The sequence below is a fragment of the Pituophis catenifer genome, unplaced genomic scaffold, assembly GCF_029215685.1.
Source record: "Pituophis catenifer annectens isolate HBS135680 unplaced genomic scaffold, rPitCat1.0.hap2 SCAF_3, whole genome shotgun sequence".
Taxonomy (NCBI): domain Eukaryota; kingdom Metazoa; phylum Chordata; class Lepidosauria; order Squamata; family Colubridae; genus Pituophis; species Pituophis catenifer.
In genome coordinates, this window is record NW_027256883.1 from 98,158,537 (window position 1) to 98,175,010 (window position 16,474).

At 37.9% G+C, this 16,474-nt stretch overlaps 1 protein-coding gene across 3 annotated transcripts in view; it reads right to left on the bottom strand.

Moving 5' to 3' along the window:
- The window catches only part of HARS1 (histidyl-tRNA synthetase 1), a 101,535-nt gene that overhangs the window by 41,037 nt on the left and 44,024 nt on the right, over positions 1–16,474 (bottom strand). For 2 of the 3 annotated variants that reach the window (XM_070939162.1, XM_070939160.1), the window contains exons 4-7: positions 14,623–14,718; positions 12,267–12,392; positions 10,497–10,604; positions 4,227–4,325 (exon numbers count right to left, since the gene is read on the bottom strand). In XM_070939162.1, coding sequence (XP_070795263.1) covers positions 4,227–4,325; positions 10,497–10,604; positions 12,267–12,392; positions 14,623–14,718 — 429 coding nt within the window. The remainder of the gene's footprint in view (positions 1–4,226; positions 4,326–10,496; positions 10,605–12,266; positions 12,393–14,622; positions 14,719–16,474) is intronic. The other variant, XM_070939161.1, reaches the window with a different exon arrangement.

Genomic DNA, 16,474 nt, shown 5'->3' on the forward strand with positions numbered 1-16,474 from the left:
TCCTAAAAGCAGCCGCAGTTCAGCTGTTTCATGGAGGCCATGCAGGCTCCTAAAGTGGCTGCAGATCAGCTGTTTCACGTTAGGCAAGGAGGCTCGAGGCGGGAGGGGCAGTTCGCCCCCCACAGGAAAAAATGGGGGGATAAGACCTTCCCGAAAATAAGACCTGGTGCCTTTTTTGGTGGCCCAAAAAATATAAGATGGTCTTATTTTTGGGAAATCACGGGTAGTTATATTGTTAAACAGAACTAGCCAGATCAATGAAGGATAGCTAGTAGTCTTTTTTTTTTGTACATTAATTATTAAGTTACATGGAAGCATAATTCATATACCATTTCTCAACGAGTTCGTTGGATTTTCCAAAAGGAATGGCTATTCAGAGGCCTGAAGGTTCTCTTTAATTTATTAGTATCTTGTTATTAAATAGGGTTACAATTTTAGCCTCTACAATTTTAGCTTGTTCATCTATTCAGGCAACCTCTAATTTTTACTTGTCAAGTAAGCAAAGCTAATTACAAAGAAAATGAATAGTCCTTCTGAATTTTTAGGAGGTAAGACACAGTAGCAGTTATAAAATCAATAACCTCTTTTTTGAATTCAGTTCTCATAATAATTCTTCAAATCTAACTATAGGCTATCTTGAAATCAAATCTACCATTGCCATAAATCCAGACTGAGCTACAGCACAGAGTTTTATAGATTTATATCTCCCAAGAAAATTGGCTTCTCTCTGTAGAAAGGTTTCTTTCTAAACACACACACATGGGGGAGAGAAGATAAGAATCTCATTTGGCAGAACTAATATTGCCAGTAGAAAATAAAGAAATGCTACCACATGAGTTTCTTCCATTATTATTGCAATTAGAGAAATACAGGTAATTCTGGAGTTACAACAGCAATTGGGACTACAACTTCCACTACTAAGCAATGTGGTCATAAAGCATTCACATGATCACATTGTTTAGCAATATCAATCTCTACAATCCCTGTTGCTGTTAAATGAGGATTAAGTTGGTAAACAAGCACATCCTCACAAATCCTACCATCTTCCAACAACAAAGTCAGTGGGGAAGCCTGGCAGGAAGTTGCAAGTCCCAGGCGGATTGCAAGCAGACTGGCAGGTAAATAAGTGGCTGCTGAGTGGGAGAGGAGGCAAGGGTGTGGGTGGGTGGGTAGGCATGTTGTGTGTACAGCAAGGCTTGGGGAGGGTATGCAGATGGTGGTGGAGGTGCATGTGGGGTGGCTGCTGCCAATAGGTGTGAGTCTGCAGATGGATGGGAAGACAGAGCATGAATGCTTTGAGGCGCGAATGGCTGGGGAGGTATGGCACAAGTGTAGTAAGGGTTGGGGTAGCTGCTGCGAGGTGGGAGAAAGTGTGTGATGGTGCATACGTAGCTGAGGATGTATGATACAAATGCAGCGAGGTCAGGGATGAAATCCAGCAGGTTCTGGAGAACCGGTAGCGGAAATTTTGAGTAGTTCGGAGAAATGGCAAATGTCACCTCTGGCTAGCCCCAGAGTGGGGTGGGAATGGAGATTTTGCAATATCCTTCCCCCAGGAGTGGGGAGAGAATGGGGATTTTGTAGTATCCTTCCCCTGAAGTGGGGTGGGAATGGAGATCTTGCAATATCCTTCCCCTGCCATGCCCACCAAGCCACGCCCACAGAACCGGTAATAAAAAAAATTGGATTTCACCACTGAGTGAGGCTCTGGGAGGATATGTGAGTGTCCAGGGAGGTGTGATGTGAGTACAAGACTCGGGAAGGGTGCATAGGTGGCAAGGGAGACACAAGCATGGCAGAGCTTGAGGTGGCTCATGCTGGGTAGAGGAGGGTGTATGGGTGCACGAATGGCTGGGGTGGTGCAGTGCAAGTGCATCTCTTAGCTATGTGAATGATTATTGCTTTTTTCAGCTGCTGTGTATTTTATTCTTTGTAAAAGAATAAAATTCTTTCCATGGTGGCCCAGTAGTTAGAATGCAGTATTGTAGGCTAACTCTGCCCACAAGCTGGAGTTTGATTCAGACCAGCTCAAGGTTTTAATCAGCCTTCCATCCTTCTGAGGTCTGTAAAATGAGGACCCAGATTGTTGGGGCAATATTCTGACTCTGTAAACTGCTCAGAGAGGGCTGTAAAGCACTATGAAGCAATCTATACGTCTAAATGCTATTTCTATTTCTATATGTATTTTTTTACGGTAATCATTGTTCAATGAGTGTCACTGTTGAGATGGGCGGCTATATAAATTGATCAAATAAATAAATAAATAAATTTAAATATCTGGTGATCCTAAGAAAAAAGAGATTCTCAGCTTGAAGAAAAAATGGGAAACCATCTCAGCCACAGGTTGCAAAATTTTTTACTTTAGCAAGAACTTAAAACCTCCCAAAATCTGACAGGACTGTACTTTAACAATTCAATTTGTCCATGTACGAGCTCTTAATTTTTTCACCATTCTCAAACAGCAAATCATTGTTTATTCCACTTCTGAGAAAAATGTTTTTAGGAGTTTCCTGGCTTTATAGAATGGATGAACCATCTGTACTCTTCTAGCACAGCCATGGGAAAATCTGGAAGACTATGGATGAATCACCAAAAACATCTGAAAATCACCATAGGAGCCAAGGTTTGCAATGTGGTACCTATGGGTCTTATGACACATCTATTCTTCCCAGTAGCACCACAGACAATCCACTTCCTCTAACTACATGAGAAAGTTGTTTCAAATGTTAATATTAAACATGATTTTCTAAAATATTATAGTTTTTGAGATATAAACTAATAATAAATCAGTTATAAATAACATCACAAAGGCCTATTTTCAGAGAAATAAAAGTGTATAATTTTATGATTAAGTCAGGTGATCCTCCACTTACGAACACAATTGAGCCCAAAATTGATGTTGCTAAGTGAGACATTTGTTAAGTAAGTTCTGCCCCATTTTACGACATTTTTTGCCATAGTTGTTAAGTGAATCATTGCAGTTGTTAAGTTAATAACCTGATTGTTAAGAGAATCTGGCTTCTCCATTGACTTTGATGGTCAGAAGGTCGCAAAAGGGATCACATGACACTGCAACCATCATAAATACGAGTCAGTTGTCAAGCATCTGAATTTTGATCACGTGACCATGGGGATGCTGCAATGATCGTAAGTGTGAAAAATGGTCACGAGTCACTTTTTTCAGTGCTGTTGTAACTTCGAATGATCACTAAATATAAGTTGAGGATTACCTGTACAGATCTGAGAGGCACTTTTTTAGTAATATCTGATAGCCTATAAAGGAGAATATTTGTAGTTTAGGGTTGAAATGAGGGAATCCTTGGTGCTCTCTGAATATATGACGTTACCTAATTTGAATAATGGAACGCCTGCAAGACAACAACCAAGCTCAGAGACCACCAAGGGCTCCTCATATGATAACCTCTACTATCACTACATTATTCACTAATTCATTATTAGTTCTAATTTATAAATCTAATGCATTTGTATTTGTAGTTATGAAATTGGGACTGGGCACTTTGGAAAAAAGCATTGATATAATTTTGACATCAAACATCATCACATATTTCTCAAAACCTCTCTTTGCCCCCCCTTAGGTTTCAGTGCATTCTTGAAGTTCAAAATTATTGATCAGGAGGTAGAATTTCTCTGTTGGCTAAGAGAACCATTTATCTAAGCTAAGGATTTGGATCTATAGCTCAGCTACACTGAAAGAATTAAATATCCCTTCCTTTATTTCTGCACATTCTAAATCTATAAATAGAGTTGAATTTTTCCCTCCTTAAATAATAAATGTTGATATAATACACACTTTTCAGGTTGGTTCTTTGAACTCTTATTTCTACTGGGAGACAAATCAGGACCCTGTGAACTGTCTTACTGGATTTCATCAACTCCTTTGTTAAAAGGTATCTCATTGAAATCAAAACCACAAGTATTTATGCCTGATGGGGTTCTTTCTCATTGCAAAGCTTCTAGATTTAGAATGGACTGTTTATGAGTTTTCTTTGTCTATAAAACAGGGGTAGGCCACCAACAGCCTACCACTAGCACTCCAAGAAAACATCACTGAAATTTGGTAGCTGAATTTTGGTTTTCTGAAGCAATTTGGAAGGCCAGGAACCTAAGTGTGGTCCCTGATTCCTCAACAGTTGTCCATCCTGACATCCTGATCGATCTTCTTAAATATAGAAGGTAAATTGTTGTCTTAATAATAAAGTTCTTACCTTGTCTAACTTGTCTACAGTGGAGCAAATGGTCCGGAATTTTATATCTGGAACCCCACAGACTGCAAACATCCCATCAAGGATACGTCGGTCATTGACCTAGAAGAAAATTGAGATGTTTTCAAGCAACAATTTCCAATAGATTTTGATCCTATTGGTAATATTACTGGACTATTTGCAGTTTGAACCCCAGACCATTGAGTTACAGTTATTCCAGTCTTTCTCACTGGGCCATATACTAGGGATTACTGGATGTTTAATCTATTTTTATTTCTAGTCTTGGAAAATGTTGAGCTTCCTGGCAAATTTAATACTACTTATTTGTATGCTTTTTGGTTACAGTGGATATAAAAAGTCTACATACTTCTGTTAAAGTGCCAGGTTTTTGAGATGTGAAAAAATCAATCCAAGTTAAATCACTTCAGAATTTTTTCCACCTTCAATGTAACATATAAGCTGTACAATGCAATTGAAAAACAAATTGAAATCTTTTAGTGGGAAAAATAACAATAAAATTGTTGAATGCAGTACTGCAGGCTAACTCTGCTCATATTGCCAGAAGTTTGATTCCTTCGATGCTGACCAGTTCAAGGTTGACTCAGCCTTCCATTCTTCCAAGGTCGGTAAAATGAGGACCTAGATTGTTAGGGACAATACGCTGACTCTGGAATCCGCTTAGAGGGCTGTAAAACACTGTGAAGTGGTATATAAGTCTTAAGTGCCATTGCTGTAAAATATAAACTAATACTCTGTTGAGGCACCTTTTGACTTTATGACAGCATTCAGTCTTTTGGGGCAGGAGCCTATCAATGTGGCACATCTTGCCTTAGGAATCTTTGTCTATTCCTCCTTGCACAAATATTCCAAATCTGTCAGATTGTGAGGACATCTCCTGTGCCCAACCCTCTTCAGACCACCCTACAGAGCTTCAATTGGATTCAGATTCAAGGTCTGGCTGGGCCATTCTAAAACTTTGATCTTTTTCTATGACGATCATCTTTTGTTGACTAGGAGGTATCTTTAGGGTCACTGTTATTTTGAAAGGTGACATTCCTCTTCATTTTTAGCATTTCAGCAGAGGCCTGAAGGTTTTGCGCCATAATTGGCTGATATTTAGAACTGTTCATAATTCCCTCCACCTCATTTCATCTGAAGAAAAGTAGCCCCAATGCATAATGCTGCCACTACCATGCTTCACTGTGGGTATGGTGTACTTTTGATAATATTATCATCAATATTATTTTTGCATCAAATATACTGTTTGGAACTATGGTGAAAAAATTCACCATAATTCACCAATTCCTCTTGGACGACCAAGAGGAACAGGCAAGTTCCTTGAAAGGTCAGAGGCAACTCTTCAAACTGGCGGCAGGGGTGGCAGACATTAAAAACGACCGCTTTGAAGCTGGGGCAACTGGAATAAGATTTTCTGCAGGTGGGGTGTTGGAACGGAGTACTGGTACCAGGTGAGTGATTGGCCAACAAACAGGTAAAAAAGGAAATTAAAAAAAACTTAAAAAAGGTGTCCTGGCGAGGAAACGAGTGGCTAATTGGCACTTGGGAATTTTAATGGAGGGAGAACAACAAAGAGGAAGGTAAAGTACTAAAGCCCAGAAAAGAAAACTTTATATTTGGATTTAAAATTGGATTTTGAGAAATTAAAAATAATAAAAGAAAAAGAAACCTGAGGGAAAGTATTTTTTAATGAGGATTTGAAATAATTTTGACAGTTTTGAAATTTGAAGGAAGAACAAAGAGGAAGTTAAAATATTAAAGCCCAAGAAAGGAAATTTTAAAACTGGATTTAAAACTGAATTTAGAGAAATTAAAAACAATAAAAGGAAAAGAAATTTGTGAGAAAGTATTTTCTATATGGATTCAAAATACTTTTGCAAGCTGGATACTTTGTTGTTCTGAGAATTGTGGATTGGAGAGAGAAACATCTGCTGGTGGAAACAAAGCACTACAACGACTGGCTTGAAAATTGAAAGAAATAACAGTGACTTTGATCATTACAAGAGCTGTGAGAAATTTTAAGGAGTATTTGTTTCTACTTAAACTGCTCGGTCTCGACTTCAAAAGGAGGTGGAAAACAATAAAGTTTTAAATTGGAGTCGATTGGACAAACATTTGTACTGGATATTATCTGGAAATAAAAAAAAGACTATATAGACTTAAATCTTAATTAAATATAAGTTAAAGTATCAATAATTTTTTAAATTGACAGTATGGAGTCCTGGATGTGTGAGGAATTCATTGAGATGCTTAAAAACGTGCGTGAATCAATAAAGGGCAAGAAAAAGCTAGAAACCTCGTTAGAACACACAAAACAGGAAAAAGAGAATATAAATGAGAAACAAGAAAATAGTATTGAAAGTAAAGGAATTGAAGGTAGAAAGTTAGATGAATACATTGGGATTTACAGTGGCAAAAAAAGAATGGATAGGCGGGAATATTTTCCAAAAAATATGTCTTTAGAAGAGCATATGACGGCCGTGGCCAGGGGGGCTTTTTATCAGGTCCGCCTGATTCGCCAGTTGCGTCCCTTTCTGGATCAGGATTCCTTACGCACAGTCACTCAGGCACTCGTCACTTCCCGCCTGGACTACTGAAATGCTCTCTACATGGGGCTCCCCTTGAGGAGTACCCGGAGGCTCCAACTGGTGCAGAATGCGGCCGCGCGGGGGATTATGGGAGCGAGGGGTCGCTCCCATGTGACACCTCTCCTGCGTGAGCTGCATTGGCTTCCAGTGGTCTTCCGGGTGCGCTTCAAGGTGTTGGTTACCACCTTTAAAGCGCTCCATGGCATAGGACCTGGGTACTTGCGGGACCGCCTTCTGCCGCCGATAGCCTCCCACCGTCCAGTACGCTCCCACAGAGAGGGACTCCTCAGGGTGCCGTCGGCCAGGCAATGTTGGCTGGCGACCCCCAGGGGGAGGGCCTTCTCTGTGGCAGCCCCCGCCCTCTGGAACGATTTGCCCCCGGAGATAAGAAGGATATCGGATCTCCGGGTCTTTCGCCGTGCCCTGAAAACTCTTCTTTTCCAGCAAGCAGGGCTGGCGTGAACCCCGCCCCCCTTTTTTAGTTTTTAATGGTTATTAATTGTTTAGTTTTAATTTGTTAATGGGTTTTAATTCGCACTGTTTTAATTCGGGCCAAAGTATATAATTCTTTTAATTAATTTTAAATTTTGTATTGTTATGTATTTTAGTTTTGGCTGTGCACCGCCCTGAGTCCACTAGGAGAAGGGCGGTATATAAATTGAATAAATAAATAAATAAATAAATAAAAAAGAATCAATCAAAGGGAAAAGAAGGAAATGGGAAAAGATTAGGTAAAAACTTGGGGCAAATTATGCAAGTAATAGACTCAAAAGTTAGAGAAAAGATTCAGGAAAAAAGATAATAAATATATATTAAAAAAAAAGAAAAGAAAAAGGAGACAAGAGAATGGGATGAAGGGAGAAAATTATTAAGAAGTGGAATTCTGGAGAGACCAAGAGAAAACAGTTAAAAGGGAAAGAATAGTGGAAAGGAGGAAGGGAAATAAGGTATATATTAGTAGATCTAAGGGAACTGTATTAACATTAGCAATTGTGAATGTAAAAAGTAAATATGATGATATATATTGTGTATTGTAAAATGAACAGCAGATGAAATATGAAGTAATAATTTGGTTCAATTATAAAAATAACTGAAATCAAGAGATAAAATTGAAATGTAAGAAAGTGTGATGGGGATTTTGAAATATGTTGTAAACGAAGAAATAAAATAATTAATTGATGCTATAAGAAGAAATTAGGAATTAAGGGTGGATAGTGATATTGCTTATTATGTACTTAGAAGAGATTAAGATGTGGAAGGTCAATTAAGTTAAAGGGTTTCAATGTAAAAATTGAATAAGATGAAGTACATTGTTTATAGCCAAAAAATGTGATGGGGATTTTGAGAAATATACTTTATAAATGGAGAAATAAGATAATTAATTGAAAAATGCTAAGAAATTAGGATTTGAAGGGCGGATGGTGATATTGTTTATATATTATGTATTAAAAAGAGATTAAGATAAGATAAAAAAGTAGGGGAAAAGAATATCATGGCAGAAATTGAAATATGGAAATTGTATTTGGAAAAAACAAGGAGATTGGAATAGATTATAAAAATCAATATATAACTATGTTATAAGTTGTATAAAATGTGACCCAGTCAATACTCTGTCATTAAAATATCTATGTAAAAGAAAAAAATTAATAAAACTTGTTCAAAAAAAAAGGTTTTTTTTTGCCTTTGGGCATGTCCAGCACATGTGATAGTATGAATCTGGTGTCTGATTACATTTCCAACATTTAGTGGACATGTCCTTAAACATCTTTGCCAATCTTGTGGGTGAAAAATGCCATCTATAAAACATTTTATAAAGATTTTTTTTATAAGCAGTTAACATTGTTAATTTATAATTCCAATCCCACAGTTTCTGCCATTTATCTAAACTCTATTGTGTAACCAAAATTTTTAGCCCATACTATCATTGTCTTCTTTACTTGATCTCCTTCCATTTTAATACTCAATAGATAACTATATATTTTTAAAATTAGTTTTTCATCCATCCCTTTTAATATCTGGTCTAGTTCTGTTGGTTCTTTATAAAAACCATACATTTTAGCATCTTTCTCATATTGAGATTGTATCTGCACTTGTAGCCACCATGCTATATCAATTCCTTGACTGTTCAGTTCTTACTTAGTTTTGAGCTTCCATTCTTAAATCCATTCTTCTGAGCTGAAAAAGCTTCTTGAATGAGAACCGAAACGTCTTCAAAGAAAAGCCAGAAAGTCCAGTTGCCTCTTGGGGAAAAAAAAAGCACCTTTGGGACAACCATGATCTGGATGACTGAGAATCTCCCATAGACACCTTATGCAACCATATTATTGTTAAGTTTTTTTTTTTTATTTCCCCCCTAAAAATTGTTTTCAATTTAATTGAAAAATAATAGCTTATATGCTATATTAAATGTGGAAAAATCTCTGAAGTGATTTATCTTAGGCTGCTTTTTTTATATTTCAAAAACCTGGCATTTTAATAGGGTTGGTTAGACTTTTTATATCTTCTGTAGATTCACCCAGGAACTCAAAAGAATATCTGTAACATTCCTTTTTCAATATTTACCTACAACAACTATGAGCCGTAGGCTGGACTGAGACCTGGAACTGGTTCCAAATCAGCCAGTCCTGTAGCTTCTATAGCTGAAGTTGTGCTTGAATTAAGATCCTTCTAGAACAGGGGTACCCAACTTTTCGGACCTCAGGGACCACTAAATTCATAATTTTAAATTCCACGGACCACTAATACGATCTGCCTAATGACTGGCTGGGTGGGCATGGCTAGGTGGTCATGGGACTGGATGGGCGTGGCCGGCCTCTACTCACCCCTCCCCCGTCAGCCACTCCTCACCTGGGGCTCCTTAGGGCTCCAACAGGAAGCAGTTGCTGGAGTTAAGCAGCCACCACGAGAAAGAGTTGGCAAAACAGCTCAGTTCAAATTGGATCTGGCCGAGAAGGAGGCTCAGCAGAAGCACCTCACGGATGACTAGGAGCATAGGCTTTCCAAGCAGAGGGAAGACCTGCGGGAGTGCAAGGCCAGGGACTGGTGTCTGGAGGCTCAGCGGGCTGAGATGGCCAGTCAGTTCCAGGCCATGATGCAGTCCCATTGGAACAAGGCCCTCTGGCTCTTTGCCACCAGCAGCACTTCCCTCCAGCCCAAAGCCCTGCACCAGGAGGCTGAAGCAGACCCCCAGTTGGAATTTCTGCCCCCCTCCGACCCACACAAAAAGACCCCGAAGGGGGAGACTCTCTGCAGCAACACAAACGTTCATTGCATGTATCCGGCCCAGGGGCCGTAGCTTGAGGACTCCTGATTTAGTGCAATATAAAAAATGCAAATAATTTTTCTGTGGACCACCCAAATTTTCTCGCGGACCACCAGCTGGTGACCGCTGTTCTAGAACTTCTTTTATTTTTTGCAGGATCAAAATGAATGGCTGGGATATCAGTATTTATAAGTAAGCAGCAATAGGCTTACTACAAAATGTGGACAATTCTGCTGCCAAATACACACAGATTTAAAAATATGTCTCAATGATTAAAGTATACCACTTGTTGCCAGAAATCAAAGAGAAAATACAAGTATCAATTGATTATAATCGTTCTAATGCTAAAACCAACATAACTGCAAGAAAAAAGTAGATTCTGACCCAGGTCTTGTACTTACTTACCTTGATTAGAAAGTCTCCTATTTGTAGAGCACATAGAATCTCATGCACAATTTTCAGACACTCAGCATCAGGAATCATGATGTCATAATGGCCAGCAATGTCAAAATCCTGGGTTACAAATTGCAGATAAGAAAATCCCTGAAGTATAAGCTGTCCAGTAATGATTTAATCATTGGTACTGCATTGCTTGGTATATAGGAACTATCTTTCCAAGTCTTGATATCAGAAAAGCAGAAACCTCTAGGATCTGACATACATCACACACTGAGGCAACTAGGGATTGTTTGAGGCTAAGCCTTCTACATCTTCCAATAATTACTTGCAATAATGCAAGTAATTGCATTATTGTATAGAAGATTCTGAAAAATGACCATAAAGAGGTGGGAATGGGTAAACATTCTCTGACAATTGCCAAATGGACTTACAGCATTGATGGGGGGAAGGAAAAACAAGGAAGCAATGACTTCCCAACCTCCTTGGCAATGTTTGGAAGAACTCAGAAAATGCCTACTCCCCAATTTTATTGCAATAGTACAATAAACTTTAGAATAAGACATACAGGTAGTCCCCAATATAGAATAATTGGGACCAGAATTTATGTTGCAAAGGAAGGCAATTGTTATATGAGTTGTACTCAATTTTACTAATCACTGCAGTTAAGTGAATCATGTTGTTAATAGAATCCAGTTTCCCCCATTGATTTTGCTTGTAAAATAACTTTTTTCATTCCTGTTGTAACTTCAAATGGTCGCTAAACAATGGTGGTAAATCAAGGACTACCTGTATATGGTTATTATATAAAGAATCTATATATACTGTATTGTGTTGCAATCATTTATTCTGAGAAAATTATACTGGCACTTATGGAGGCCTTTTCTAATGTCAATGGGTGAAAAATAAACATTCTTGTAGCAAGTATGGGAAATTCATGTCTCTGTGGGCAAACCTAACCACCTTCCCCCCTAAGACATGCTTACATTTTCCAGAGTGCATGTGTTCAAGCAGAGTATACTTGTATGTGTAGGTTAAGATTTAAGGCACCCATTACAACTATAAAAACAGGTTGTAACCTCCCAAAGAGGGGGCCCATTTTTCCCATCTAGAAAAGCACTTTAAGAGATAAAATTGCTGCTTATAGAAAACCTAAACATCATCCATAAATACCTGGGATATCATCTCTCTGGCCTCTGGCAGGAAAAAGTTCATAAATGTAACTAAACCAGTAAAAATCACATTTGGTATGATAATTATAAATATTTCAATTACATTAGCATTACCAGGTAAGCAATGTATCTCTTCCTTTTAAATCAACCACTTTAGCATACATATATGGACACATGTAATTATGGTAACGGATATAAGAGCATAGAATCAAAAATATAAATGTTACTGAAAAATTACCATGTATCTGAAATTAGAAAGAATTGAAATCTGTATTGAATACCCAAAATGCTGCATCTACAATAGTATCAGTATCTGATATAGAATGATCTGCTCTCAGTATAAATGTACATTGCACATGCTATACTCCCCCCAAAGGCTGAACATTTCCATGGAAATTGATACGATAAAAAGAGAAACAATGTTGTTATCCCTGGGCTTGCTGCAGAATTGTTCAAATATATGATCACCTAAACTAAGGAGACAAAAATTGTTGCAACATTAGGAAATGCTACCCACATTTGTATCCAATACCATGGAGCTATGGATCTTACTGTGGAGAAAGCCAATTAGTCATGTACAATCTAATGGTAGTTCGCATGTACTTACACACTGATAGAACTCCCTGTAACGTCCCTTCGTCATGGCTGGGTTATCCCGCCTGTAGACTTTAGCAATTTGGTAACGCTTAATGTTGGTGATTTTGTTCATAGCCAAATAACGAGCAAATGGCACCTGGACAAAGAAGGCTAAGGAGAACCCTTGAAATCTTAAGGCAACCCATTTTTCTGTGGCTATTCTTCTAGAACAGAGGGGGAATCTAAAAACTTTTACAGGTAGTCTTCAATGTACAACCATTTGTTGAATGACTTCAAAGTTACAATGGCACTGAAAAAAATGATTTATGACCAGTTTTCACATGATTTTTCAAACATCTGCATGGTCACATGATCAAAATTTGGGCGCTTGGCAACTGGCATGTATTTATGACAGTTGCACTGTCTAGTCATGTGATCACCATTTGTAACCTTCCCAGCTGGTTTCTGACAAAGTTAACGGGTTCATTTAATGACTGCATGATTCACTTAACAACTGCAGTGATTTGTTTAACAACTGTGGCAAAATCATCATAAAATGGGCAAAAACAACAAATGTCTCACTTAGCAACATAAATTTTGGGCTTAATTGTGGTCATAGGTTGAGAACTACCTGTACTGCTAAGTAATTTCTCTCAAGCAGAAACTATTAACAATCCCAACAGGAAGATAACCCTTCTTTGAGACTTCTGAGTAATTCAAAGATGCACCAAGGGATAATCATTATTATTTAAATTGACCCAACTCCTCCCATCAACTCCCAGCAGTTTACAAATGATTTAAAACATGAAAAATAAGACAGTAAAAATAATAAAACAACAACAACAAAAAGCTAGAGATGGCAGAATAACAAAATGGATGAAGCCAAACAAAAACAAGCTGGCTTAAAAATTCCCACAAAGCCAGGTCATTGGACCCTCTGAAACACTAACAGGAAAGGAAAAAATGCATGAGGAGAAAAATGGGAAGTCAGGTCTAAAGTCTAAAGCTGTAACCTTATGAACCTTCCTCAATGTTTGGATATAACCCATATCTCAGCAATATAAGAGAGGTATCTTGTTCTTAAGTACCTATATAGAGATGTGCAATTATGTTCCTCCTAAGCAGCTTGAAATATAGCTTCAGATAGCTATCATTATTTAGCAAACCTCTTTGAAAAATCTAAGTGTCACCATTGTGGAGGGCTTAACCATTTCTCTTAGAGTCCAGAAGAAAATATTATGGTCTTCTCCTTTTTTTTGGTTTGTCACTTCAGTTTTTCTCTGTTCAGAAACAAATCTTTAAAACTGCACAATGGATTTACTCTGACCAGAACTACAAATCTAGATTTTATTTTATTCCTAACTGCTAACTTTATGTAGTTCAGCCAGTATTTGGCTTGATCCAATATGGAGATATGAAAATATGAAATTAATACCTAAATTTACCTTCTGCAAAATACCGGTAATAACACAGTCTTATATTACCTACTCAAAAGTAAACCTCACTAAAGTTGTTTTCAATATTCCTCAATGGAACATGCTCTCATATAAGTGAACTAGCTGGATACCCGTGTTCCGCTACGAAACTGTGATTGGGCTTGATAAATCAACACTTACAGATTGAAAATTAATGAGCAGTTGATGGGCCTCTCCTCTCCTTTCCCCTTCTCTCCCTCAGCCTTGCCCCACAGAATCCTCCTCTATCCTATCCCCTCCTCCCCCTCAGCCTTGCCCCACAGTATCTTCCCCTATCCTATCCCCTTCTCTCCCTCAGGCTTGCCCCCCAGAAGCCTGTCCTATGCTATCCCGTTCTCTCCAGAGTTATTTTCAAGTTGGGAGTGGGAGTAGAATGTCTAACTAATTAGCATCACAGCATGTTATAATAATATAGGAAATACTAATGCTCTGATGGTCTTTTCGAAAAATCCTTTCTTAGTGAGCACCTAGAAGCCAAGAGGAACAAACATCGCAAATTTCAAGTTTGTAGGCTTTACGGTTCTGGAGATTTTGTGATTACGGTGTGAGTGGTTTTCACTTTTATATACAGTATATAGATACACATCTGCCTACATGTAATTAAGTAACTTCATAGTTTTCTGTAAAAGCAGGCTGTGAAAATAATCCACAGAAATGGAATACTTTAGCAATGGATCCCAAGATATTTTGTAACTTCTGTTACAGTGACATCAAATTGTCTGGATTCTTATATATTTCCCTTTCTTCAACTCTAGTTGAAAACTTATTTAACCAACAAGTTAAACTATCAAAATAAAGCTTCCAGTCTATGGACTGAGCTTGAATAGTTCTGATCCCAGAATATGGAATGTAAGTTCAAAATGCCTTCTTGCCATTTTATATTTAGGCCAGGAATACCAGGCCTTAGGATACAGTCAAATCATAGCGAAGCGATAGCAGCTCTCCTCCTTGGTCTTTCAGATCATAGATGAGCTTTGAGTCTTCTCCATATTTCCCTGTTAAGGTTTCCTAAAAAGAAAAGAATAGGAAAGAAGACAGGAAAAAGAAATGAAAAAGAACAGATAAGAGCAACAGTAAATCATGTTGTTACAAAAGATCAATAAAAATTCTACTCACAATGTGCTTACAAAGGTCACAATTACTGAATAAAAATAATAATACTGAATAATTTATATTCCTTTCTTCTACTTCCTATAATAGTAGCTTAAACAAAACAAAAACCCATAAAACAAAAACCAGTAAAATTAATCAATTGTAATATAAATGTCAAAATAATGAATAGCAGTGATATAAATAGGAAAGGAAGACCAGTGTAGGGAGGGCATTCCACCAGGTAGAGAGACCAGATTTTAAAGCAATTTACCTTTTTGCTTTACTTCATTGTGCAAAACCTTTAAAGCGAATGCATGGCAGATTTAACTGAAACACTGTTTCAGAGCCATGACAATACCACAGAAACAGGCACTTGTACATGGCTTTTTCTTGTATGGGTAGGAGGAAAGTGGTACTTTTAATGGACAATGAACACAAGGAGACACAGAAAACAATCAGGAAAATCTGATATGTGTTAGTGCTGCAACCAGACTTGACTAAGGAAGTCTTGATGTACCTTGTGTTAAACAAATATTCTCCAATTCTGATAGTGTTATGTACATATAAAAGAGGACATGGACATTTAACAGAATTGTTCTCAGAGAAAGAAAATAAAGTGCTACATTTATCTATTACAAAGAAATTAAAATAAAGCAATAAAACAACTCATTTAAGTCAAAGTTTTGCACTGTTGTATGGGCCAGTAAAGGTATTTCATAACCCTAGCCACAAGAGAAGAGTTAGGATCACTTAGAAATAAAAATAATGAAGAGATGGACAAGAGTTTTCCTAGAGCCACAAGGGCAAATTTTCTGAGGCTAGGATGTGTCATGAATACCATACACCAAGAAGGTTCAGCAGAAGACTCTAGAAAAAGTTATAATTATTTATAATTATTCAGGATTAGATTGTTAGATAGAAGGCCTGTAGCAGTCTTACATTTGACAATAAAATTCAGGAACAGTGGTGAGATCATTCACACAACTGCCCTCAAAAATGTTAAGAATAGGGAAAGGTGGATGTATTTTAATTCCGGCCAAGTTTAGCTCCTGCAATAATTCTATGGTAGAAATTTTAGGTAGCCCAATTTTGATGCTCCCAAAACTGAAGGATATAATTGTCTTTTCTTGTTTATTGTCTTCTTTACTCCATCATGCTCTGTAGAGTTCAGTAATATGCAGAATAAGCTGGCCATCACATTCCAAAATCAAAACTTTTAGTACAGTATTTGACAAAAAACAAAACAAAAACCCACTCTGAAACTATGGTCATTGAGGGAAATAGAATCAAACAAGCCCATGCCTTCTAATATTTGGGATTAGTATTCTATAAAGGAGGAGTTCTAGCAGATTTTATTTGGCTAATCATTGACAGCTCTAGAGGGCGATGCTCATCTCCGTTTCAAGGCCATTGAGCCAGTGCTGTCCGAAGACATTTCTGCAGTCATGTGACCAACATAACGGACTGCTGCTACCTTCCCACCGAAGTTGTACCTATTTATTTACTTGCATTTGTATCCTTTTGAACTGCTAGGTTGGCAAGAGCTGGGGCAAGGGCGGTAACTCACCCCATCGCGTGGAGCTCAGGTCTCAAGCCTGGGCTGCCAGCTTTCCAGCTGACAAGACCAGCATCTTAAGTGCTGAGCCACCATGCCACCCTTTCATCTTATAGG